Source organism: Sminthopsis crassicaudata, chromosome 6 (genome assembly GCF_048593235.1).
Source record: "Sminthopsis crassicaudata isolate SCR6 chromosome 6, ASM4859323v1, whole genome shotgun sequence".
In the NCBI taxonomy this organism is placed as follows: domain Eukaryota; kingdom Metazoa; phylum Chordata; class Mammalia; order Dasyuromorphia; family Dasyuridae; genus Sminthopsis; species Sminthopsis crassicaudata.
The window spans coordinates 146,387,011-146,414,668 of NC_133622.1; the positions used below are offsets into that span (position 1 = coordinate 146,387,011).

The following is a 27,658-nucleotide window of genomic DNA, read 5'->3' on the forward strand; positions in this document are numbered from 1 at the left end:
TTTTGGTCTATTTTCTCCATTCTCAACCTTATTCCAACTTCTAATGCTTTCTTTATCAAGATTACCTCTTGTGGGTATCCATGTAAGTGTATAAATATTTGTGCACTTATTTTTATGTACCTGTCTCCGTATTAGAATGTAAGCTCCTTGAGAGCAAGGACTACTTTTTGTTCCTTCTTTTTATCCACGGCACTTGGTATGTAATAAGCACCTAATAAATGCTTATTGATGCATTGATTCCTTTTCTAACAATACTTTTTAAAATGCAGTAGAGCTAAATCTTCTTTCCCTGGACCATCTGCCATAGAGGAATGGGTTTCTCAAAGATAAGAGGTCAGAATCTGTTATGAGCATGCCCCAGCGGGCCTACCCATGGTAATGACACCAGAAATAAGAATGTTAGCCTAGTATTTTAGCAAAGCTAAATGAAGTTAGACATGACTTAATTTTTTCTGCTTTGATGGAAGGCCTTGAAACTCTGAGTTTATAACTTTACAATTTCACGGTTACTATGACAACCTATACCTTATGTGATTGTAGAAATTTAAAGCCTTGAGGACAATAATTTGGGTCAGTACATTTTTTCCCTTCAAGCCTCCAACATCTTTTCTTTTACTCAGGCAATATTAAGTATCAGGCTGAATTGTTTCTGTCCTTTAAAGAGAGTATGTACATCTATGACTCATAGAACAGAATGACCTGGGAATGAATGTGAATGAAGTGAAAAACAATTTCAGAACTTTGCTTATTTACTGTTCTTTCAATTTTCCTCTTATTTTGCAGAGTCGAGTAAAGAACAATTTGCATATACAAACATCGCGGAAGAGTTGGTAAAACTCTTCAAGAAGCAGATAGAACATGATAAAAAGGAAATGATTTTTGAAGTTTTGGCTCCTTTGGCAGAAAATGGTGAGGAAATAGATGGACCTTTCTCACTGATGATGTTCTTTCAGCTTCTCTGCTGAATTCTAATTGCTGCAAGCTATTTAAAGCTTTCTATGTTCTATTAATAGATCTTGATTTATTTCACACTTACCATATTAACACAAATTTGGAATTAGAAAGTGATAGTAGTAGGTCTATTTGGGGTCATATCTTCATTTTTTTTTTTTTTTTAGGTCAGATACCTGGGAACTGCAAAGATTTAAATGACTTGCCCAATTCAAATTTGCAAAGCAACAGAGCTTAGATTTGAACCCAGGCCCTCTGTCATCAAATTCAAGGCCTTGTTTGTTCTATATACCACCACCCTCTACCTTTGGCATGGTCTATATTAGCTATTTCAAAGTTTTAGTAAACACTGATTGAACAGAATGAATTTAGACCTTTTTTTCCTTTAACCAGACATTGGTTCATATGTCCCATTGAATTGTACAATCTATGCCAGAATAAATCTCCACTTTTCATGTTCACATAAAGAGGGTAAGAAGAATTCAGACCAGAGCTGGAAGAGACTTTTGATTTAATCTGATCCAACTCCTTCACTTTTCAGATAAGGAAACTTGGGCCCAGAGAGATTAAGCATGTTCAAAATCACAAAAATCTTAATGCATGATGATTGAGTGGGTCCTCAGGTTAATCATTTTTAGTTTATCTGAAACTGTTGGTCCTCTAGTAGAAAGTATGTTCCTTGAAGGCAGGTGCTGTTTCTATATTGCTTTTAACTTTCAGTGACACTGTGTACTGTGTCATGCATATAATAGGCAATTATAACTAGTAAGTAAATTAAACTTAAATTTAGAACTTCCTTGTCATTCTTTCCAAATTATATTTGTCAATTATACTCTGATTTTTTTCTGTGATTATTTTCATTCACAAAAACTTTGCTTTGATATTGTAGAATGGAATAACTAGTACACCAATATCAGGACCTAGAAACAGCTCTGTTGTTATTGCAAATGAAAATTAGTTTTTGTCTTTCATTTCCCCCACCCCTAAAGCTGGGGTTAAGTGACTTGCCCAGGGTCACACAGCTAGGAAGTGTTAAGTGTCTGAGACCAGATTTGAACTTGGGTCCTCTTGAATTCAGGGCTGATGCTCTATCCACTGTGCCACCTAGCTGCCCCCTGAAAATTAATTTCTTTGTTGGGTTTGACCTATGAAAGAACAGTACAAGAAAAGAACACTTGTAAAGAAAAATGCCTTTTCCTTAAAAAAAACCTCAAATGCTGATTAAGACTAAAACTTGAGTGAGATGAAGTAGGACAACTTTTACTGTTTATACCTTCACCATCACACCATTACTCATAACCAAATCAAGTTTTTTCACATTATTTATATGCTTGAAAGGAAAAAAAAAATGTGATTAATATTTTCTTTTTTAATTGCATGAAAATTGGTGTGTGTGTGTGTGTGTGTGTGTTTTAACTAAGTGCTAATGATGGCCTTATGATATGTAGCTCACTTTTTTCTGGATTAGAATTTCATTCACAAATACTATGTTTTCCTCTTGAATATTTCAGAGTCATGACATCTTCACTTCTTTGGCATCATCTTCTTCTGGCCTGTTTTACATCTTTGCAATGGATTATAACCTTTGTAAACTTGTAAGGGAAACAGCCTACATATCTAGGTACATAAAACATCATTCAGTGTTTAAATATGGTGGATCTCCCACTCTAAAAAATAATATGTACAAACTATATATTCCAGATTTTATTTCAGAAAGACCTCTTCCATCACAATTTTTTAATTCGAGTCAGAGCACATTTACAGTCCAGTATTCTGTAACCAAGGAAACGCCCTACTTTCAGTCTTACTTAGTGCAAATGCACCTATTTAAAAATTATCCTGGTTGAACATTCTCTGTATTCTTACGAACTTTATAGGGTCAGTGATTTAGGGGCAGGATAAAACCAGAAATTTTGTACTAGGAAGTAGCCAAGTAGATGACTGTGAAAGGTTTTCATAATTGTTCCTTTTTCATGATTTTCTGTAGTCATGGTCCTTGGGGTAGAGAAGAGGGCACTGAGGAGGGAGATTGGAATTGCTCAGCACAATGAAATAGCTCTGTTCTTCTCTTCTAAAGACCTCCTATTCAGCTAATTCTAAATACTTGAGAAACTCTTAACAAAATCAACAGAAGGTTGTTTTTTTTTTAAGTTCTGTGACAAAGGTAATCTGTAGGTTGAATTGAATATCATAAGTGAATGATTATTCATGGAGAGAACACAAATACAGGAATTGTATAATAACAGCATTTGATTTGACAAATATTTATTAAGGCCTGACTTATGCAGGAGCAAAAAATTTAAACCTTGAAAAGGACAAAGTGTCTTTCTTTGCTCCAGGAGCTCACTACCTTATATGAGGTGGGTGGAAACATTCAGCAAGTTTAATTCAACCATTATTTATTAAATTATCTATCATGTGCAAAAGAGAAATGGAAAACAGTTCATGTTTGCAAGGAAATTACAGTTTGCTGAGAAAATGTAACATATAAATAGATGAAAGAGAGGAAATTAAGATGTTCTAAGATCCTGAAAGATGTAATTCTCTTCTTTCTTTCCAACCCCACTTAAAATCATTGCCAATCAACTAAATGGCAGAAGACCTGCAATTATGGGGTTAATCTTTACCCCTTTCCTTTCTTACCTTTCTTACCTTTCTCCTCCTCCTGCCTTTAGCCATCCCAGAATGATCCTTGAAAGCCACCAAGTATTCTTCCTCACATTTATTTCCCTCATGTCTTCCTCTAGCTGAGGACCACCTAGAAGCCATTTAGGTTCAGGGAGTTTGCTTTTTGCCTTAAACATGACCCTTGGTCCCTTGATTCCTCCTAGCCCTCTCTTATTCTCTTTTCACATATTTTCCTTTCCATTTTTTATCCTGTTGTCAGTACATAAAATGATGCCCTCTATTCTATGCTGGAATTCCTTTCTTCCTTTTTTGCTAAATCAACCATAAGTAATTCCTGTCAAACACCTTCCTTGTTCCTATTCCTGAGTAGGGAATAATACTGGATAAAATTAGGAACATTGTTGATTTGATACACAAAAAAAGTATGCTTTTAAATATCTGCTGAGCATTTACGGCTGTACGGTCATCCTTTTGTTTCTCTTTTATAAGCAACTTCAGGTCTCTTTCTTCTCTGATGGTAACAGACCAGAACTGACCAAATCAGGCTCAGTCTTATAATAAAGGAGACACTGGAATCCATATCACAATTAACAAAAAGGAGGTTTACTTAGCCATAGGAGAGAAAAGGCTCTTCATTCAGTCTAGGACTAACTGAGCAGATGCTTCCTTGCCTGCCTAGTCTGCCATTTAGGCCTCAGGACCCAGTTGGAGGTGCTTATGGCTTTTTGTATTTAAGTGACCAGTTTGAGTACCTTATTAAATCTGGAGGTCAGTACCCTTTCAGAAAAAGAAGGTGCCAATCCCCCATCTCACTCTCACCTTACCCTGGAAGGGGCTCCAGATAATTTGGTTATCCACTGCTCAGTTAATCATCCTTAGAGTGCAGATCTGATGATGTCATTCTTCTTAAGGAGCTTGAGAAGCTTTATTTTGTCTCTAGAATACAATTCAAACTCTTCTGTTTGTTTGGCTTTTTAAATCCTTCACAATCTGGTGCTAGCTTTTATAGGGTGATAATGTATTCCATATACAACATTCCATCTCCTACCTTTTTATCTTTGTCCCTGTCAGGCTACCACATCTGGAACATTCTCCCTCTTCATCTGACTCTTGGAACATCTGCTGCCTTAAAGGCCCAGTTTAAGATGCCTTTTCTAATCACCTACAGTTATAAATGTCTACTCTGAAATCACTTCAAATTTTTTTTTATTTTTCTTGTATTTATTTATCTGTGAATATGTTGTATGTCTTACTCTCCCAGCAAGCAGATGTCAGTAAACATTTATTAAGCCTCATCCTGTGTACCAGGCATCGTATTAAGAACTGGGAATACAAAGAAAAGCACAAGACAAGCTCCTGTTCTCATGGAACTCAAAGCCTTATGTGGAGATGATCTGCCCCAATTGTGTGAGAACCAAGAACAGACAGCACAGAGTGGAGTGGAAGACCCTCCTGGGTCTGGTACATTCCTATACTTTGTGGCTTGCACATTCATATATCTATGGCCTTTCACAGGCCTAGCACATAGGAAATTCGAAGTAAATGCTTATTGATTGATTCATCATTTGATTGGAAGAACACCTGGCAGCAAGATTCTACATCTGCGGATTGTGTGGATTTTGCTAAATTGAATTTTTGAGATAGCCATTTCCCTTTCATAGTTTCTTTACAATGATAAAAATGAAAACATTATATTCATTAGCTACTTTGTGTTTTCTTTTTTTATTCTACTCTACATAAAATGATTTTAAGCAGTTAAATTGTCCTTTTGATAACAGAATAATAGAGATAAATCATTATATGTATCCAACTCTGAAAAAAAAAAAGATGGGTTAAGGATGCTGAGTCACATTGAGGTGAGACAGAAATGTACAGACATTTTTAAAGGGAAAAATGTGGAGGGAGTTTTGCTTTTATTTCTTGTTCTTGGGGTTCTGTTATCCTGTTATCAAAGACATAATTGCTAGATTTCCATTTTTCTTCCTGGGGCAGCTAGGTGGCACAGGGGAGAATGCACATGAACCTGGAGTCAGTAAGATTTGAGTACAGATCCAACCTCAGACACTTACTACCTGTGTGACCCTAGATAAGTCACATTAATCTCTGCCTCAGTTCCTTCATTTGTAAAATGAGGATGATAATAATAATACCTACCACCCAGAGTTGCAATGAGGATAAAATGAGATAATATTGGTAAAGCATGTATGCAAGCTTTAAAAAGGGCTATATAAATGCTAGCAATTATTTTTAAATGATTGTTCTCATTAGAGCTTTTATTTCATCTCAACCTTTGTGAGATGCAGATTCAATCTCAAACATATGATCCTCCTCCCCTTTAACTGTGAAGCCTTTGGTCTTCTTTAGACTTGGCTTAAGCCTCTTTTGTAGACAGCCACCTTCTCTTTCCCCCTACCAGCTATCTTAGCCATGACCCTCCTAGCCAAGGATGTTTTAAATATCTACCCACATAATAAGCACATGTTGACTTCTCCATAAGAATATAAGCTTCTTAAAGACAGGAACCATTGCACCCTTATTTCCATATCCCCAACCACTCACCAAAGATGTTTATAGAATGCTTTAAGTATTGCAAATGGTTTCACATGTTACCTCATTTGAGCCTTACTCCAAGCCTTTGAGGTAAGTACTATTATTATCCTCATCTTACAGTTGACACCAAGGTATCATTGCCATGCTCAGGGCCACAAAACTACTTGGTGTCTGAGGCAGGATTTTAATTTAGGTCTTTCTGACTCAAAGTCCAGCCTTCTATCCACTTCACTCCCTAGCCAGCTAGCTGCTGGTCAATAGGCATTTCCTAAGTGCTTGAGGATTAATTGATTGACTCATCATGTTCCTCAGATGCTATTAAGTTGCAATTGGTCGACGCAGGCCTAGTAGAATGCCTCCTAGAGATTGTTCAACAGACTGTGGACAGTGAGAGAGAAGAAGATATTGCTGAGCTCAAGACAGCCTCTGATCTGATGGTTCTGCTCCTTCTTGGAGGTGAGTAGCACAGACATACTTTCCTTGCCCTCCAGAGAAGAAGCCTTCTTCGGATAACTGTACCTGATTTTCCTTCAGTGATATTTATTAAACATACATCCTCTTGTACTGGTTTCTGTAGAATGTTGTTATCTAAATAAGAGCCAGTCATCTTCTAGGAATAAGTTGCTTCTAGGTTAGACACTCCTTTAGTCTCTGAGTTATCCATTAAAACTAATTGCTTTCTGCTTGTTTAATTGCGTCTTTGCAGATGAGTCCATGCAGAAATTGTTTGAAGGAGGAAAAGGCAGCGTGTTCCAGAGAGTCCTTTCTTGGGTTCCTTCCAATAACCATCAGTTACAGCTAGCAGGAGCTTTGGCCATTGCAAATTTTGCCAGGAATGGTGGGTTGATCAATACTTTTTTTTTTTTTTTTCCCCAATTCCTACTTGGTGAGGATTGCACTATCACAATAAATTTCCCAACCAGCATGAAATTTGACACTCTTTAGGAAAGACCCAACATTTCTTTCTTTTTTTTTTTTTTTCCTTTTTCTTTCTTTCTTTTTTTTCCCCCTGAGGCAATTGGTGTTAAGTGACTTACCCAGGGTCACACAGCTAGGAAGTGTTATCTGAGGTCACATTTGAACTCAAGGATCTAACATTTCTATGTGCTGTCTGAAAATCACTGACTTTCCCTGGGGAACCAGGATATTAAGAAAATTCTTTCCATATCCCAAAGATATGGATAGATGGTTTGCTTTTTTTCACTGTAAGAGACTATCTGATATAAAGCAAATACTCCTTTGGTTTATTCTTTTTATTTAGCTTTGAGACCCCCAGTATTCAGACTGGATTTATCTTTCAGATGTTAAACTCCCAGAGTTGCAAATCACCTGGATCCAAATATTGTGTATATGTTCCATACATACAACTCAATTCTTTTTCTTGGACTTCTCAAGCCAGTTCTTTGTCTCAAGATATATTTAGGAGTAGTTTTGGGGCATCAGATATTTATGGTTATTTCTAAATTTTATGATGATAATAGTTAATATTTATATAATACTTTAAGGATTGCAAAACACTTAAAAATAACAACCTCATTTTATCCTTACTACAACTTAGGAAGATGCTATTATTACACTCATTTTACCAATGAGAAAGCTGAGGGAGATATGTTAAATTACTTTCCCAGGATCACACATCTTGTGATATCTGAGGCAGAATTTGAATGTGGGTGTTCCTGATTCCAGGTCCAGTGCTCTATTGACTGCACCAGGTAGCTACCTAACAACCTGTCAGACTTGTCCTTAGTCTGTTTTTTTAATACTCTATTTAGGAAATTCAGGGAGGTTGATGTTCACTTCTGGTTTTACTCTAGGTAAGTGGTATGATAAGTGGTAGGTGTGATATATCCATTTTTATTTCCCTATTTTGAGGAAAATACCTTGATTATAAATATAGTCAAAATAGCAGGTAACTACTGAAACAGTATAATGCTCTCATTTTGTTCAGATGGAAATTGCATCCATATGGTAGAAAATGGAATTGTGCAAAAGCTTATGGATCTGTTAGACAGGCATGTGGAAGATGGAAATGTCACTGTTCAGCATGCAGCCCTGAGTGCCCTCCGAAACTTGGCAATACCAGGTAAGCTGCGGGGGTTAAGAATTACTTTGCAAAGCATTTGCTGTTTGTCATTGATTGACCCACCTACTTAGAGAAAATACTTATTGCTATCCTTACTATGAATACAAGGAAACTAAGATGTTAATGTTAGATGACTTCCCTCAGATAGAATACAGAGGTGTATGCTAGCCAGGCTTCTATTGCAATGTCTATACTTCTTCCCAGTGAATCTAACTTTCCAAGGATCCCAGTCCACTATCTTGGATAACCCTTGACTCTTCTCTCATTTACTGTTTTTCACCCACTTCCATTTCCCCCTGGAATCAGATATCTGGTCTTGTTGGTTCTAACTCCACAGAATCACTTACATCTGACTCCTTCTATCCATTTACATTATCACTATTTTAGTAATAAAGATGTCCTTCATCATCTCTTAGTGGTCTCCCAGCTTCCTGTTTCTCTTCCCAAAATAATCTTCCTTGTGTACAGCTTTGTTACTCATCTGCTCAAAAATTTTTAGTGGTCCCCCTATCCTACAGGATAAAGTATAATCTCTTTAGACTGGTATTTCAAGCCCTTCATAGTCCAGGCCTAACATTTTAGAATGCTGCCGTTCTCATAGTCTACCTGCCAGCTCAGCATGCCTCCTGTAGTTAGCCCCTCCAATTGGCCTTGCAGCCCCTGCATCCACGCCTTCCCTCAGGCTCTCTGCCAAGCCTGTTCTCTTCATCTCAGACTCTTTAGAAACCTTCATTTCTTTCAGGACTTAGTCCAAGTGTCAGTGGGAGACAACCTCTTATGATTCACTCCTCTTCAGATTATCTTGCATTTACTTATCTGCATACATTCCATATCTCAGTGAGATGTGAGCTCCTTTAGGGCATGATCTGTTTTGTTTTTATCTTTGTCCCTCCTGTTCAGGATAGTATAACCACTTGATAAATGCATACTGAATTATATAAATGCTATACCCTGATTGTACTCTTGTTATAAGCTATAGTAGCGTCATACAGAGACAGGAGCTATATTCATTTCCCTTGTAGTTTATTCTTTGGTAGCATTCTTAATTGAAGAAAAATAGCATTTTTTACCCTTTCTTTACATAATGGGCACCTAAGCTTTGAAAATTCCCATGAGTCCTTGTAAGTGAAGGGGCACTAGCCTGCCTAAGAAGAGCAAACTGGCCTACTTAGGACTTTAATAGAGTAGACGAAGCTCCTGTGTTTCTTATTGGTGGCATTAGGCCTAGGAGCACCCCTCCCCAATTCTTCCAATCTGGGCTAGATAGGAAGCTCTATTGTCAAGTAAAGAAAAAAGAAATTAAGGAGGAAAAAAATCATTACTGCACCCTCTCTTGGGACTAAAGACTTTCTAGCTACCAAGTTTGTTTCAAATTACTTGCTTTTAAATTTCTGTATAGATTTATCTGAATGTGAATGAGTCCACATGAACTTGTAGATCTGTGACTTTGATTTGTACAAGTTTGGGACGTGTGTGTGTGTGTGTGTGTGTGTGTGTGTGTGTGTGTGTGTGTGTGTACATGTACCTGTGATTTATTTCTTTGGTATTCCTGGTGAGTATATTCCCTCCACCAATAGATTGACAACTATTCTTCTTTTAAAAAAGAATTCATTCTTAATTTAACATTAACAAATATAAATATTCCAGAAAAACAAAGAACAACCAAAAAAAAAAGATTATGAACAAAACCATGAGCTTCTGTTAGTTGCATTTTTAAAAAGTATTTGTTTAAAACAAACAAATAACTATAGTCCCTTTCTGAAAGGTAGGTCTTGATTTGGTCTTCTAGACTGTCATTACTCTGTCAAGAAGCAAAAAGCATATGTCATCGTTGGTCCTTTGAAATTATCTTTGGTAATACTAATAACAGTTCTACAGACGCTGATTTGCCCAAAATAGGGAGTTTTTAAAGTATGCTTTTTATATATATATATATATATATATATATATACATTATTTATTTATTTATTTTTTGACGAGGCAATCGGGGTAAATAACTTGCACACAGCTAGGAAGTGTTAAGTGTCTGAGACCAAATTTGAACTCAGGTCCTCCTGACTTCAGGGCTAGTCCTCTATCCTCTGCGCCATCTAGCTGCCCCTGATTTATTATTTTAAATCAGGAAAATGTATTACCTTTAGTAATAGCAACTGTTCTACAGACAGTTAATAGCCATAGAGAGTTTCTTGAAAGACTAAGTGGTTAAATGATTTGCACAAATTAGTTTTTTTTTTTTCAAATATGCTTTATTATTTTAAATCAAGGAAAAGTCTCCAGGCTATCTCTGGAAGTAGAAATATAATAACATATGAATCATGAAGAATCCAAATTCCATTTTATTAATGGGTTTCTTTTTCTTTTTCTAGTTGTAAATAAAGCTAAGATGTTGTCAGCTGGTGTTGCAGAAGCAGTACTGAAATTCCTCAAATCTGAGATGCCTCCTGTGCAGTTCAAACTTCTGGGAACATTAAGAATGTTAATAGATGCACAAGGTAAAAAATAGTTTTCAACCTAAATAGCTCTTTGTGGTCTAGTAATCTCTTACTCTATGGTATCCAATTGAAAAATGAATTTTATTCAGTATTTATACTTATGAAAAGAATTGAGGTAAATGTTATCAAATAAAGATATTATCTTAAACTCACCATGCTTGAATATGAGTTTGGGTTTGCTTCGGACATTTCCAACAATTATACTGAATTATTAAAATCACTCTTATATTTAATTCCTTTATGTGGCTGTTAAGTTATTGGACATTCATCATAAGCAAGTTAGGAAAATGCTCCTTTTTTATTATAATTTATGTCCATTTTTACACCTTTTTTTCCTTTCTGCCTCCATTAAATAAGCTAAGACTTCATAAACATGCTAAACTCTTATTGAAAACACAATAAAACTTTTTGTTTGTAAAAGCCAGCATTGGTGCACCCCTTAATGAAATGTAAATTACCTGCAATACTTTGGAATACAAGGTTGAATTAATAAAACATTTCCTTAGATACTCTTTTTTGCTTCCCTCAGTGGTCCTAAAGGGCCACGAGTTTTACCTGGAAAAGGATATATCAGCTATTCCGTTGCATTATAGAACACACTATTTTGGAGCGATCCAAATAACACACTTAGGTAAAGTGTTCTGAGTTCTCTTTTTCAGGGAATGGTTTTGCTTTATAAGTATGTGCTCTCTTTTAGCCTCGTGATATTTGCAGATTGTGTAAGCTAATCCTTGACAGTATTTTGCCCTTTTGTACTCTGCCTTTTTTCTTTATAGTAGAAGCTGCTGAACAGTTGGGGAAGAATGTAAAATTAGTCCAGCGTTTGGTGGAATGGTGTGAAGCCAAAGATCATGCTGGCGTTATGGGGGAGTCAAACAGACTCCTCTCTGCCCTCATTCGACACAGCAAATCAAAAGTAAGTTTTAAAGGAGGGGCTGAGAAGCAATGTAAATGAAGACTCTGGGGGAGTCCAATATGTTCCAGACCAGCCTATTCCACCAGGCAGTATCAGAAAAGGCAGAATTCAATTTTTGACATTTGTCGATGCCTAAGGTTTATAAATGGTCGTATGTAACTACTTCTACTTCATACCAAAAAAATAAAAGAATAAGCCTCTTTCTGATCATTCTCTAACAAAATGACTTCACTATTTTTTCTGTCAGATATCTAATGCTATCATCCTAATCTCTTTTCTTAGATTTCAGTTTGGGGGAAAAAAAAAAAGGCAGCTGGCGAGGCATTTTACATACTGTCTTATATGTTGTCATTGTATGCCATGATTTATTATAATTTATCTCACCAACTGAAAAGCAATATTAAAGATAAGGGGGTTGCCAAACGTCTGTAAATGGCACAATGCAGGCAAGTGAGGATGAGCCATTCTGGATGAGTTTCTTTTTTTTTTTTTTTTTTTTTTTTTTGTTTCATATGCTTTCTGAATCTTTTTTTTTTTTTTTTTTTTTTTTTTTTTTTTTTGGGTTCTTTCATTGCTGTTAGCACTTTCTAGAATAAAAGCAAGGGGAGAAAGATAATCTCAGACTCAAATTTATTAAGTGTTGTTACTTATCAGCTACTCTAGGAAAATTCAGCAAAGAAGATTGAAATTAAAGGCTGATTTGAAGTTTGGGGCACATCAGTGAATTTTTTCTTTTCTTCCATCAATCAACCATATATTTACTAATGTTCTAATGGATGGAGGATGCAAGAAATTCAACATGATCTCTTCCTGGTAGCTTCATTGAGAAATAGAAGAGTTAAACAGTAAATAACTAGGAAATGGTACATGAAAATATTATTGCTATCACTCAGTAGTGTTAAATTTGAAAGATTTAACATCCAAGTTGATTTGCATGCACGTGCCTGTGTATGTGTGTATTTGCATTTAGAATGTGTTGCCACTAAATATTCATAGTCTTGTCAAGAGTTTTCTCTTAGATTAACAAGACTTTACTAGGCTGCCTTTTTTATTTAAGGACTTAATAAATATTTTAATTCTTATCTTTTTTTCTACTTATTACTAAATATAGCAAATAAAATATTTATCAGTAGATTCATGTGGAAGAAGGTTTTCAAAGAAAAAATGGTCACATTCAAAAGAGTTTCTTTCTCACCTATCCTTGTTATTAATAATAAGTTGCTAATAGTATTTGTCTTTCTCCTAGACTTACACTTAAATGTTTCTTTCTCCCTCATTTTGAATCCTGTCTTGGAGACCAGATTCTAGTTCACCAAGTTTCAAGATTGTTTGATAACATTGTCTCCATTTGTTATGGTTTCCTCTCTATCTCAGCCACAGATTGTCTATATACTATAATTAAACTATTAGAATAAATTAAAGGGACAGCCTTAATTTGCCTTTTTAGCATGCCTAATTACTTAGGAAATTCAATTCTTTCTCTGCCTCATTTAGCAGAAAATAGAAAGCAACTACATAGGCTACACCTTACTGAGAGTGTAATAAGTCTCTTGGTGACCACTCTGTCCTTTTTTTCATTTCCAAATAAAGTAGTTTAGATGTGATGATAATGATCATTAGTCGAAAACACTTGGTCATTTATGACATACCACCACTTCTATACCTCTCATCTAAGAGCAGCATTAGGTTTTGACTTAAAAAACAAACAAACAAACAACAACAACAATAACAACAAAAAAACCTCCTTTATAAAAAGGTGGGTTTTTTTATGATTTTTTTTCCTTGATTGAATTTAAAAACAATTTTAATAATATTTTTAAAGTTTTAAGTTCCAAATTCTATCCCTCCTTTCTTCTTTCTCCTTTCCCTGAGATGGTAAGAAATGTGATATAGCTTATGCGTGTACAATTATATAAAACTTATTTCCATATTAGTCATTTAGTGGAATAAAACTTGACCAAACTCTCTTCTCTCGCCCCCCCAAAAAAAAAGATAAAAGAAAGTGAAAAATAGTATGCTTTCATCTGTATTCAGACTTAGTTCTTTCTCTGGAGGTGGATAGCATTTTTTATCATTAGTCTTTCAGTATTTGTCTTGGAGCATTATATTGCTGAGAAATCCTAAGTCATTCCCAGTTGTTCATCATGCAGTATTGCTGTTACTGTGTACAGGGTTCCGGTTCTCCTCACTGCAGTGTACCTCAGTTCATATAAGTCTTTCCAGGTTTTTCTGAAATCATCCTACTCACCATTTTTAATAGCACAATAATTTGTTTAGCCTTTCCCCAATTGATAGCCCACCTCTCAATTTTCAATTCTTAGCCACCACAGAAATATTTATAAAAACTATTTTATAAATCGCCTCAAAGGCTATTGAATCCACCTCCCCCATTTTACAAATGAGACAGCCAAGGCAGCTCTACCTGACTGCAAGTCCATTGATCTGTCCAAAATGCCACCTAGGTGTCCCTAGGAACAGTATGCTAAGTTCAAAGAAGAATTTTAGAATATTGTGAAGAATTTGAGAGGTGAGGCATTGCTTTCAGCTAAGGTTTCAAGGAAAGTTTAGTGGAGGATACAGTACTAGGGTCAGCTATTGAAAGATTTCAGGAAGGTGATGGATTTGTGGAGAGAAAGAATGATAGGTTTGTTCAGGATCAATGGAGAGAGGAGATGTTAGCAAAGATTCCAGATGAGAAAAGACAAACAGAGAAATGAAGATGGGAGCAGGTAACTTAGCTGGCACTTACACTATTAGCTATATTATAATGTTGGAAAGGAAAATTAGAGCCAGTCTGTGAGGGCCTTGATTGCCAAAGGTAAAGGTTTTTAGCCACACTTAGTAGGCAGTAGAAAGATCATGAAATTTTAGCATAGTAGAAATGTTACGTGGGCAGGAGCTTGAAGGATAGGCTGGAGAGAGAAAGATCATTGAGAGAGATATTAGGACAGTACAGGCAGCAAGTAGATAATGCAGTGGGTAGAAGAGGGCAGTAGTGCTTGGAGTGGGGGGGGAAAAAGGGGGGATGAATGTGAGAAAGATGGGATAGAATTGTCAGGATTTCACAAAGATCTCCAGTGTCATGAATCTTCATGACCAAAAAGATGCTGGTACCATTCACAGAAACAGAGATAAAGTAAAGGAGAGTTGGTAGGAAAAGTGACCTGAAATTTCATTGCATAAAATAATGACTAGTGAGGAAAATTCTGAGTTGCCCAGGTACCAAGACCCCTTTCACTTACTCAGAGTCACAAGCCAATATGTGTGAAAGGAAGAGCCTAAACCTGGCTCCTCTTGTTGTCAAGGCCAGACTTCTGTCCCCTGTGCCCCATGGATTCACATTGTCACGTTGATGCCTGTCATTAATGAAGAAAATACTTGTTCTCCTTTCAAAGCAAACCTATATATGTAACTAACTTGATAGATGTCATCTCCTTTTCATTTTCCTGTGATGATACAACTGAAAGTGAAGTAGAAATAACTGAGCACTTTCCAGGACTGGCCAAAGGAAGCCAACATGTACCTGGTTTCTTTCCCCATTTAGGTTCCTCATCCAGTATCTCCTAGAAGTTAGTACCCTTCTCCATTTAGCATACTTGCTTCTGATTTTGTCATGCTTCTGAATGATAAGTAAGCTTAGGTTCATTTTCTCATTTATTTTTAAAAAAAGGTTCTACAATAACAAAGAAACTTGATTCATTAAAATAGGTTTAATGCCACAAAACAAATAAAAAAAGGATGGTCTTGTTTTCAAGTTCTTGTTTCTAATTAAATTAAAACTGTTTCTGGACTGCAGAGTCCTCATTGAACTGCAATATGTCAGGGAAGCTTCATTTTCATTCAGTTGTGTATATCAGCAAAAGTGTGGTTATCCATAAAAGTTTCAGAATTCCCGAATTAGTAGAAATTTGTTAGATATCCTTCTGCATATAGTGTACTGCTGAATAAAATTGCGGAGCTTTTGAGGACTGGTCGTTCTACACTCTTGTGTCTTCTAATGAGTTATGATTTGTATTAATAATACAAATGCTTCTGCCCCACCTTTCCTCTCTGTCTTAGATGTGAGTAATAGAAATCAAACAGTCAAGCTTTAAGAGTCAAATTCTGTTAAATTATGTACATCTCAAGGACTAGTGAATTGTTTGTATGTGCAGTCAGCCAGCTTTCCATTTTCTGTAGGCCGATCACCTGCATTTGCTTTTCCATTTCTTATTTACCTAATCACATTCACTGTAGCTTAGTAAGAGCTGGAAATCAGTTTTGGTGGCAAGTGGCTGTTGGCCTGCGTTGGAAAAAAACTACCTTGTATATGTGTTGTGCTTTCCTGCCAAGGTGTAGTAGATAATCAGGCCCTCCCACCTCAAAAGATTTTATGGCAGTGAAAGAAACTGTACTCCCTTTGCAGGGAAATAAAGCAACATACACACTCCATTATCTTTGGTTCCACTTTTATGCAAGGGTACATGGCTATTATTCTAAGATGAGATAGGGATCCTTCTTATTCTCCAGTTTGTGCTTAGTCAAGTTCCTTTTTTACCTTTAAGTTTGATTGATGTTTTGTTTTTTTCATTACAAATATTTCTAGATTATTTCTACTTTGTGAAAGACCTCTTATAACAAAGTAAAACAGTTAAGTAAAAATAATAGTACAGTCATTTGATTGTGCTGGTAGCATTTTATACCTGTAGCATTGCCCTTATCTCTCTGTTTAAAAAAAAAATAAAATAGCATGTCTATTTTCTTTCTCCATGTAGAATGCTGCATGGACATTTTGGGAAGAAGAAAAAAAAAAAAGAAATTTTTCATAAGAAATTTGCAGCCAACCAAAGCAAATTCTCTCATTGGCTTTGTGCAAAAATATATGTCTCATTTCATCTGCTAAATCCATTACCTTCCAGAAAATGTTTTGCATAATTCATCATCAATCCTCTGGATTCCTGGTCATTGTAATGATCATTATCCTTAAAGCTTTCAAAGTTATTTGTTTATAAAATGATGTTGTTACTGTATAAACTGTTCTGATTTTTTCTCTCTTCACTGTGCATCAATTCATATATGTATACATCTTTTTGAAATCATCTATTTCCTCATTTTTATAGCACAAAACTTCCATCACATTCATATATAGCTCATTCAGCCATTCTTCCGTTTAAGAAGATGCCTTTAGCTTTTAATATTTAGTCACCACAAAAGGAGTTATTTAAATATTTTTGTACACAAAAGACCATTTCTTTTCTTTGATCCCTTTTTAGTATATAGGATTAACAGTGGTCTAGGTGGGGCAAAGGACCTACAGAAGTTAGTAACTTTTTGTGTATAATTCCAAATTGGTTTCCAGAATGGTTGAATATACATGTCCAGAAGTCCACCAACAGTGCATCATTGTGCCTCTTTTACCACAGCCTCTTCAGCACTTTTCATGTCCCGTATTTGTCATATTTGCCATTCTGATAGATATGAGATGAAATCTCATAATGGCTTTAATTTACATTTCTCTAATTGTGACTTGTTAGACTTTTCCCAGGAGGCATATCTCTCAGTGATGTCAGGTAATGTGTGTATATTGCAGAGATTGCCTTGTTCTCTGAATGGCTTTACTTCTGAGGTATTATCCTTGTTATCTTGCCTTCAAATTTAGGACATCATAATGAAGTGAAAAAGGGAGCTGATTTAGCTTTTGGGTAGTCTTGCAAGTTATTGTGGGGAAGTTAGGAAGGAAGACACCCTTACATAAGTTATGGCTCTGTAGACTCTGGAGGCAGAGCTACTTCTTACACATTGACTTTGTTGATGTAGATACTATTTAATGTGAAACATTTTGAGTTGGGGTTGGTAATCTATATAGAGCTAGACTCTTGCAATTGTGTTACATATAGGGTTTAAAATCACAGCTGACTTAATAATAATGCATTTGGTTTGTGATTTATCTTCCTTACTCTGAAGTACAAAGTAACTAGACCTCTGTAAGAGTGTAAGTTCTATAAAAGTAAGTCTTCTATACCTTTATATCTGTCATAGCACCACAAACTATGCCATGCTTAATAAGTGCTTGCTAGTTCAATTATAGAAGAGTCAAAAGAGAAAAGAGAGGAAAGTCTTTCACTGTGCACATTTGTTACAAAGGCTTCTCACTTTCCCCCCAAAGAGGAGTTAGGAAGGAAAGAAAATGAATGCTTGTTACTAAATTTTTTTAATGAAAATTTTAAAAATTAATTTTGAAAAATACTTAACAACACATACCAGTTATTTTAGCCAGCCCAAAGAGAGGAGTCTGGAAACTAATCTTGTTTAGACTTGGGCTTTCCCCTTATCTAATAGGCAATTTCAAACCTGTAATGTCCTTTGCACGGTCTTTTTCCTTTCCCCTGCTCCAAAGATATCACAGGACATACCATAAATCATAGAATATGAGATGTGGGCCCAAAGACTTTGCATAAATAATTTTCAGGTAGAACTTCTTATAATTGTTTGTGTCTTGATTTTTTTTTCACTGACTTCCTTTTCCATGCTTTACTTACAAATTTGAAGATTTTGGTGTCAATATTTCAAGTAAATGAACTTGTCATTGATGATATAATACCCTGAGATACTTTTCTTTTCCTCAGAAAGAATATTTTTTCAGCTTTCCAAAGAGACTGACAGGGGAAAAGACTTAATGTGGAAGAATTAATTCAGTTGTGCATTTTTCAGAGTTAACCGAGGCATTTTAGTTGCTTGTGTACATGAGAAAAATCAAATCATGGGTGTGCCATAAGATTTTATACTCATATTGTTCTCCCCCTATATTCTACTCCACATGGAATATAGCTGGCCACTTCATAGTCTTCTGGATTGAGAAGACAAAAGATAAATTCAGGGTGATTGCAGGGTGATGCAAACAATGAATAGGCTGTAATATATATGTATATATTTAATATTGGGACAAGAAAGTACAAAGGTAGGGGGTAGATAAAAATATTGTGGTTATTAGAATACAGAGGACCAAGTTGTGGTTAGAATATTCTGTGACCAAGCACTTCAGGTGTAGCAGGTTATTTTCATTTACTTCCCTAAGGGACATTTCCAATAAGAACATATTTCCCTATGGTTTCTTCATGATAACTATTCATTCTAGACATTTACAGTAATATCAATCTCTTTAAAAACACAACTAAGATAAGCCTTGGTTTGTGGTTCCACCCTTAGGTATTAGAATAGAACTGCAACTGAACCTCATGAATTTCGATTCTACCAGTTTTGAAAGTTGTGATCTTTTGCTATGCATTGAACTTGACCTGATCTTTTATTTAGGAAGAAAGAATTTGCTCATTGAATAGTGTAGTGTAAATCAAAGAACAAAATGTTTTCAGAACATTAGTACAGATCAAGGCAGCAGCAGAGTGCTGCAATAGAAAGATTGTTGGGTTTGGAATCAAAGGAACAGAGCCCCTCTTGACAATTTGCTAGCTATGTGATTCTGGCCAGATCACTTAACATCTTTCATCCTTAGTTTTCTTCTCTGTAAATTGAGGGATCTGAGCTAAGTGACTTCTTAGACCTCTTCTACTTTTAAAACTAAGATCTTGTGATTCTTTTTGTTATAAACCTTAAGTCTTATCACTGATTAAGTCTCTTAGAAGGTACTCCATGATTACTTTAACTGATTAAAAGTAATACTTCATATCTTTTTAATAAGTCGCATTTACTTCCACTTGGTAAAGTTTTTCTCTAGTAAACAAATAAAACCATGAAAATCCTTCTGGGATCAGGTAAAATAATGAGCAGTAGAAGAAACAAATATGGCCTCTCTCTCCTATTGTGTTATAGGTCTCATGTATTTGTAGGTTAGGGAGAAGTAGAAACTTGGTTGATCAAGGAAAATCATTTTGGATCAGCAAACATATTTATTTATTTGGCTTGGTATTTTTGAATATGTCCATTGCTTAAAATGGATGCTTTGACATAAGAGGTCTTGAAGTTCAAGATTTTACTTTTCCATTTAAGTTGTCATATTTGACAAATTTATTTATAGCTAAAAAGCTTTTTCTGTTTCCCCCAATAATTTTTTTTTAATGGATAAATGTAATAGATTCATACTGGATCCTTCAAAGAACCATTCAGCAAACATTAAGTTGATTGAGTATAATGTAATTCACTTATGCTTAATGTAAATCTTTTTAATATTTATGTGACTTTTTTTTTAATTTTAGGATGTAATTAATACCATTGTGCAGAATGATGGTGTAAAGCATCTAGTAACCATGGCAACTAGTGAACATGTAATAATGCAGAATGAAGCCCTTGTTGCACTGGCACTAATAGCCGCTTTAGAATTAGGTAAGTACCTAATAGCAAATTCTTCTTTCTACCACCTGTTTTTCATATCAGGAGTGGACTAAAAGCAGGACCTTTGCAGACACATCTGAACCAAATATATCTTTGCTTAAGAAAAATTGCTTTATGGGTTGACCTTGAAGCTTTGATGACTTATTTGTAACGTCAGTCAGTCCTTGTATATAGCATGTATACATGTTCTAAGCTCCTCCATTTCTCCATCTTCCTCACTAGAATGTGTAAGAGTTGTTGCCAGATGGCAGAAGTCTAAATTATCTGTCTCCATCACTCTGTTGATCTATCTGCCTTGTAACCCTGTCCAAAAAAGGAGGTAAAAGTGATTTTACGTGATCAGGATTCCCAATTACCTATTTAGCCTTATCCCACAACACTCCAAGTTAGGCATTTGGGAGTCCATACCAATGAGCTTTTACATTGTTCTGCATTCAATATATAAAACTTTATTGAAACCATGTACAAGTTACATAACAAAGATGAACTCAAGTAAGTGAATCATTTTTGTTTTTGAAGGGATAAGAGGGGTGCAGAGATCTCCAGCAAATAGTTAACCCCAGTGGCTTTACTTTCTCCTTCATGGCAAGTAGTCTATGTAGACATTTTAAATATATGAGAAATATTTTTCCCCCAAAGGTAAGCATTGAGGCATAGCTCATTGGCTGATATGACCTTTTCATCCCCAATTCCCAACCTCCTTGCCACCATTCTAAAGATACCTAAAGATTGTGTTCTGAGAAAACCATAGGTGAAGGGCTTGTAATGCCGAGGAGGCTCTAGAGTTTCTTGAGGAAGGCTGATATTTTGGGTAGTATCATTTTGGGCCTTTTGTGGAGGATGAGATGGGGAAAGTTTTGGAGCTTTTGGAGGAGCTTTTTTAAACCCAGAGAAGAGATTTAAGAGCATTTAAAAGCTTGCCACATGGGACTAGACTTAACTCTGCTTGCACCCAGGATACAAAACGAGCTTGGGTGAAAGGTAAAGAGAGGCAGATTTAGTTTGTTTGGGGGCAGGAAGGGGGGTGTTGTATATATGCTCATAAACAAACACATACACCACACACACACACACACACACACACACACACACACACGTAAACACCCATCCTTTTTTTCTTCCCTTCACAATTTAAAGCTTTCAATCAGATTCATGGCTGATAGACATAAAATATTCATTTGAAGGATAAAAACTTTATAACACTTAATATTTATATAGTATATTAAGGCTTACAAAAACATTTTCTAGATATCTCAGTTGATCATTACAACAAACTCTCTAAGTTCCCATTTTATAGATCAGGAGACTGAATCTGAGAAGGTTGGATGGCTTTCCCAGAATCATAAAACTAGTAGATGTCTGAGTCTTCCTAAATCCAGGTTAGCACTTTATTCATCTAGTTGCCAAAAGATCCAAAATATCAAGAAAAATAAATGAGTGAAGATAGCACTTTCAGATCTCTAACTCTATTTTAAAGCAATAATGATCAAAACTGCTTGGTACTAGTTAAAATAGATCAGTGGATGAAACTAGCTAAACAAGCACTTTATTAACTAGTTATCTTATTATGTGATGAGTTCAAGAATGTAAAAACTCTTTGGAAAAAAAGAATCTTTTCAACAAGTTCTGGGAAAACTGGAAAGGATTGGCATAAAACAAATTAAAACCAGTATCTTACACCATAATATGTTCTAAATGAATATGTCGCCTAATTTTAAAAGGCCATATCATTTTTATTTTTAAATTAGGAGAGAATGTAAGAATCTATTTTTCCTAATTGTGGTTGGAGGGAAAATTCCTAATCAAACAAGGGAAAGAAAAAAATTGTTTTTTGTTTTTTTTCTTAGTTTCAAATACATGATATTTTTGAATGATAAAATTACTGCAGGGATAATAAGATAAATTGCCAATTGAGGGGAAATCTTTGCATCACATAATTCTGCTAAAAGTTTTAGATCTATGCTATAACACAAATGCAGTTAACACAAATAGAGAAGACCATTCATCTTCATATTTATATAAAACCTACTATGTGCCAAGTAGGATTAAGCACTTTACAGATATCTCACTTGATTTCTCAATAACCCCGGGATATAGGTATTATTATAATCCCCATTTTACAGTAGAGCTTGAGGCAAACATAGCTTAAGTGATTGCTCTGAGTCTTCGTTCTTAAACGTTTGAATTCAGGTGTTCCTTACTCCAAGCCTGATAACTCTGTGTCCTGTGATGCTCCCTGTTGTTCAGTCATGTCCAGGCCTTTTATGTTCCCATGAACCATAATGTCCATGGCATTTTCTTAGCAAAGATATTGGAGTAGTTGGCCATTTGCCAGTGGAAATAGTGAATGGAGGCAAACAGCTCAGCATCACATACATTTTGTATCTGAATTTGAACTCATCTTCCTGACTCCACTTCTTATCCACTGAGCAGCCTCTAAGAGCTATTCCCTCATAAAAACTTAAAGCATATGAACAGTTTTCAAAAGAATTATAAACTATCCATCGCCATGTGAAAGATTACATCTCTCTTATTTTTTGGTAATGATTTGAAACAAAGTAAAACAACTCTGAGGTTTCATACCCAAGCATATCTATTGAGATGCCAGACTGTAGGAAGACTGACACAATGGGTGTGAAATTGTGAGTTGGTCCAAACTTTCTGAAAATAATAAAAAAATTATGTCAGGAAAGTTATTAAACTTTGTTACTGTATTCTAATCTAATCATCCCATTGGTCATATACTCCAAGAAGGCTGAAGACAGAAAGGTCACATGCATAAAAAAACCTGGAAACAAAGAACAACCAAAAAACTTAAAATCTGTTTGTTGACCATTCATGTTAGTCTTTTCACTTTCTCTTTTTTTCACATTGTTTCTGTTTACATCTTCAGAATTTTATTCTAAAGAGTTTCCCAATTCTCTCTCCTCTTTTCAGTTTCCTGTAGTATGGTAGTCTTATAGAAACCTAGCTATCCCTTCTCTCCAAGCCCTTTAGAAACTGATCTCCAGAAATCTTAGGTACATGTCAGACTCTATCAAACTATCCATCTTCTTTAGATTCTAAAAGGAAAATACTCCCTTTCTCCCCAAGGCATCTCATCTCTTTTCCTTCACCCAGTTTCTCCATATTGATGAAAATTAGGATAAGAATAGTAGATCTTTTCTTTCATTAGTTCTTCTACCTTTTGAAGGATTTACTATTAGCTACTATTAGCTAGAGATTTGTTAGTTACTCTGTATTAAGAAAGAGAAAGAGCTAGAAGCTGGTTGAATACTTGAAGTTTTCTCATTCCTCCTAGATCATCCTGGTTTGTGATGTTTCCTGAACTCATCAATTGATGGTCTATCACATACTCAGTCAACATTACTTTCATTACTTCTCTTTGTGAACTTTAGGCAAATGTGCTTCATAATGTTTGTCTCCTTTGGTTACTACATAAAATTTTAAAATATATAATACCACTTTATGTTCTATCACTGGGTTTATTCTGTTCTTTTGAATAACCTCTGCCCTTGAAAATTTGTGTTCTATGAGCCGCCTTCCATCTAGTCTAAATAATAGCCATAGGATCACATTTGCCTTCTTATATTAGGATCTGTAGTTCACATTGCTTATTACTCAGATCATGTCTCTACATAAACATCTAACGCTATGAATTTTATTACTGGATTTTTTCTTGAATTCTCTCCTGTAAATTATGGAGCATTTCTATGATTATTCTTCTTGCCATATTATAATGGCCACCCCTTTGAGAGTAGCCTACTAGGATTGGATATATCTAAGCAATTGTCTTGCCACCTTCCTCCCTATTTTAGTTCACAATCCTCTGGATCAGATTTAAAAGATTCCAGTGAGATACATTGTTACTTGCCTTTATTAGACATTCTCTTCCAAGCTTTTATTTTATTATTAATAATTTTTATTAATTAATAAATAATATTTATCATTTTTAAATTTTAATCTGTAGTACAGAAAACATTCTGATTTTAGGTAACATCTTTTTAGTCCATATAACCCTGTGATATAAGTAGAACAAGTATTATCATCCTCATTTTTTAAACAAGGAAACAGACTCAGAGATGTTAAATTATTTGATCATAATCACACAAGTGAGAGTTTTTAAGTCTCTTAACTTCAAGTCCAGTGTTCATTGTTCATGCTTCCTTTTCCTTTGTGTCATGGAGCCCTGTGGCTACTGGTAAAGACTTCTAAGCCTTTTTTAAAATTTTATTTCAATTAATTTAAATCTGTTCTCTCTCTTTTCCGCTCCCCCCTTCAGAAAGAAAGGAAAAAAAAAAACCTTTCTAAGAAATACGAATAGATACATGTTCAAGCAAAAGAAATTCCTATATTAGCTATGTCCAACAAATGTCTCATTTTCAGAACAATATTTTTAGATGTAAAAAATAAAGTATGTAGGATATTTATATAATACTATAAGATTTGCAAAGTCTTAAAGTTACTATATAAATATCATCATATTTATACAGATCTTATTTTGTCCTCACAACAACTCTGGAAGGTAAGTACTATTGTTGTCCCCCTTTTTTTTTTTTTTTTTTTTTTTTTTTTTTTTAATAGATGAAGAACTCTAGACAACCAAAAGTTAACTGACTAATAAGTACCTGGGGACTGGATTTGAACTTGAGTCTTCTTGATTCAAGGATCAGTACTTTATCTACTGTGCTACCTAGCTGCTTCTAATTACAAAGGAAACAATTACATAGAAATACAATTAGATGGGCTGGTAGTGGGCAGTGAATAAGAGTGTTGGCCCTTGACTCAGGCACTTGTAATATGATCCTGACTGAGTCATTTAACCCCAATTGTCTTCCCTCCTCTTCACCACACCCTCCCAAAAAAAAGAAATAGCAGGGTTTTTTTCAGTTAAAAAAAAAAAAAAAAAACAAATTAAGAACTCCTATTTAGTCAAAGGTACATTTCCCACATCTTGACTACCTTCATTCAGCAGCACTGAATTAGGCCTATGCCTATAGAGGACTTCTTAATCCCCAATGATGAGTTGTAGGTGCTTTCTAATAACATGAGTTGTCCTTCTAAGAGAAAACAGAAGTCAATAATGGTCATCACTTTGAGAAGGTTTTCACTCACTGTATATATACCCCAGATGACAGTAGACTTTTTTGTTGCTGTTGTTAAGGTCTGTGGAGCTTATTTCTAGAGAACAAAATATTTGAGAGATATTTTTACAATGTAGACTTAAAAGAGAAAGGTATTAGAACAGCATTGTTTTTAACATCCGTTCCAAGTCCAATGAACTTTTATAGTTAGATAGATAATTGGTTTTCTTTGTAATTCTATATGTTTTATTGTATACGTATACATATTGTATACATGGAAGTCCATGACCCAAAAATAAAAAAAAAGGATTTAAGAAACTTTCATTAAAATATAAGGGATTTGGGAATAGCAGCTCAAAGGGTGCAATACAATCTTTTTCCATTGAAAATGTTCACGAGGAGAGTAGAGACTCAAAGAAAACTGCTGCCATACTGGGAGATGTAGCATGGTGCAGTGGGAAGAGCATTGGATCTGAAGTCAGGTGATCCAGGTTTGAATATTGGCTCTGACAACCACTATTATTATGCATCCAGGACTAAATCATTCATCCTTTCTGAGTCTCAATTTCCTCATCTGATACATATCTATCTCCCAAGGCTTATTAGTGATCAACCAACTTGAACATTTAGCAAGACCTATAAAGATTGTGGGACTTTATTTTCATAATGCCGTATTTGTTATAGGTCACATTTTTCTGTTCAGAAAAATTGGAAGAATGCTAAAACCAGACTAAATACAGTACGGTTTTTAAATTTTTTTCATGTATTAAATTTTGAAACTTAAATGTCCAAATTTATCACTTAGGAGGCCTTTTTCCTCAAAAGATAAGCTATCTTTTACTTGATCTCGCTTTTCAAATGGAATTGATTATTTTAACCAAGTAAATACTTTGTCTTTCAAAATAATATTTTACATAAAGAAGCATTTTATCTTCAGATCGTGCTGTTTTGATTCTGAATTCTGAAACTAAGCTACTGAGATATTTAATTAAACCAGTGCTCTGATCCTTGAGTCTGAGATAAATACCACATTATCTATCTTCTTGTTTTTTGTCATAGTCATGTTGGGAGGTTTCATAAAGCTACTCTAAAAAAGGAAGAAAACTGTTTAGCAAGGTTGGAAAAAAGGCATTTAAAGGATGTAACTTAACACATAAATTGTATTCTATTCTAGTCACTGCTGAGAAAGATCTAGAAAATGCAAAGCTTGTGCCGATTCTACATAGACTGTTAGCAGATGAGAGAAGTGCTCCTGAAATAAAATATAACTCCATGGTCTTGATCTGTGCTCTCCTGGGATCTGGTAAATATTTTCTTTACTGTTTGATTTGTGGTAACAATTACGTGTAAAACATGGAAGAGTGAACAGTGACTTTGGATTTAAGATTCCATTAAACAGTGGTTGAGCATGACATGGGATAACTTTTGTTATTATAATGTCCTCAAAACACTTTTAATGTAATTTTTGAAGGCTGTGAAAATTGTTCGTGAATAACCAAAGCTGTGTAAAATCAATGTTAAATAAAAATAATGAGCAACTTTTTCTTTAACACAGTTTAGCTTCAGTATGTGTCTCTTAGATATAAAAACAATGTTCAGTGCTTGTCTAAAGCACCATTATCCAGAGAGAATACTGTATTGGAAATCACAATTGGCATTTTTATATTTAATGTCATTTATAGTCACTGTTGCTCAGAGCTTCCCTCTAAGGACATTTGGCCTACTTACACAGGGCCACGTGGGTACACAGGAAGATATCAAAGTGGCTTCCATCCAGAGAGATACCAGGAGGGCCAAGATTAGAATTTACAGCCACTGAGTTCCTTTTTTAGTACCTTGACTCCCTCAGAACTTCCCACATTCAGCACCTCTTCTAGATTGTTGATGTTTTAAAAGTGTATGTCTCCCTTCATATAGGTGGCTGGTTCCAGGCAAGTAATAAATGTAGCTCTTGAAAACATCAGATGTGAGCCCAAGCTGTAGTGCCATTTCTTCTGTGACATCTTCCCAGCTTTTCTTCTCATGTATTTTTTACTTGTGTTACTGTTAGTTGTGTATTTGTATTATATCCTCTACTAAATTGGTGCCATCTTCATATCCTCAGTGCCTCAAGTAATACAATGAACAGAAAAAGACACTTAGGAAAAGCTCAGTGAATTTAATTAAAAGGGAAAGAAATCTAAGTTGTGTAAAACTATGGCATTTCCCCTGTGTGGATTTCTCTTGTTAATGCAAATGATTTACTAACTTAAATCCTGTGATTAGTGGCTGTCATCTATCTAATCTGTCCCATTCATAGGACTCTAGGAACTACCTGGCATAAAGGCTAGAGTATCAAAGGATAAGATTTAGAACTGAAAGACTAGACTATCTAGAAATAGAAAGACAATTTAGAGATAATCAAATCCCTTTATTTTACAAATAATGACACTGAGTCCAGAGAGAAAAAAGTTACAAAGTTAGTAAATAGCAAAGAGGTATAAAACCCAGGTTTCCTGAATCCTGAACTCATTTTACTTTGTTCAGATACCCTAAAATATAATAGGCCTAGGAGCCATACCTTCAGTTTTTTGTTTACATATATAGTGAGAATTAAACTGGGGAAAAGGGAATAAGAAACCTAGAGGGA

The 27,658-nt window shown here is 35.1% G+C and overlaps 1 protein-coding gene across 6 annotated transcripts in view; it reads left to right on the plus strand.

Annotated features, from left to right (window-relative positions):
* RAP1GDS1 (Rap1 GTPase-GDP dissociation stimulator 1) overlaps window positions 1-27,658 on the plus strand; it is a 216,152-nt gene that overhangs the window by 178,638 nt on the left and 9,856 nt on the right. For 4 of the 6 annotated variants that reach the window (XM_074273052.1, XM_074273054.1, XM_074273058.1 and 1 more), the window contains 8 exons: window positions 784-909; window positions 6,442-6,585; window positions 6,836-6,967; window positions 8,078-8,212; window positions 10,579-10,704; window positions 11,481-11,620; window positions 19,810-19,936; window positions 26,204-26,332. In XM_074273052.1, the coding sequence (XP_074129153.1) occupies window positions 784-909; window positions 6,442-6,585; window positions 6,836-6,967; window positions 8,078-8,212; window positions 10,579-10,704; window positions 11,481-11,620; window positions 19,810-19,936; window positions 26,204-26,332 (1,059 nt within the window). The remainder of the gene's footprint in view (window positions 1-783; window positions 910-6,441; window positions 6,586-6,835; window positions 6,968-8,077; window positions 8,213-10,578; window positions 10,705-11,480; window positions 11,621-19,809; window positions 19,937-26,203; window positions 26,333-27,658) is intronic. The other 2 variants (XM_074273053.1, XM_074273055.1) reach the window with 1 other exon arrangement.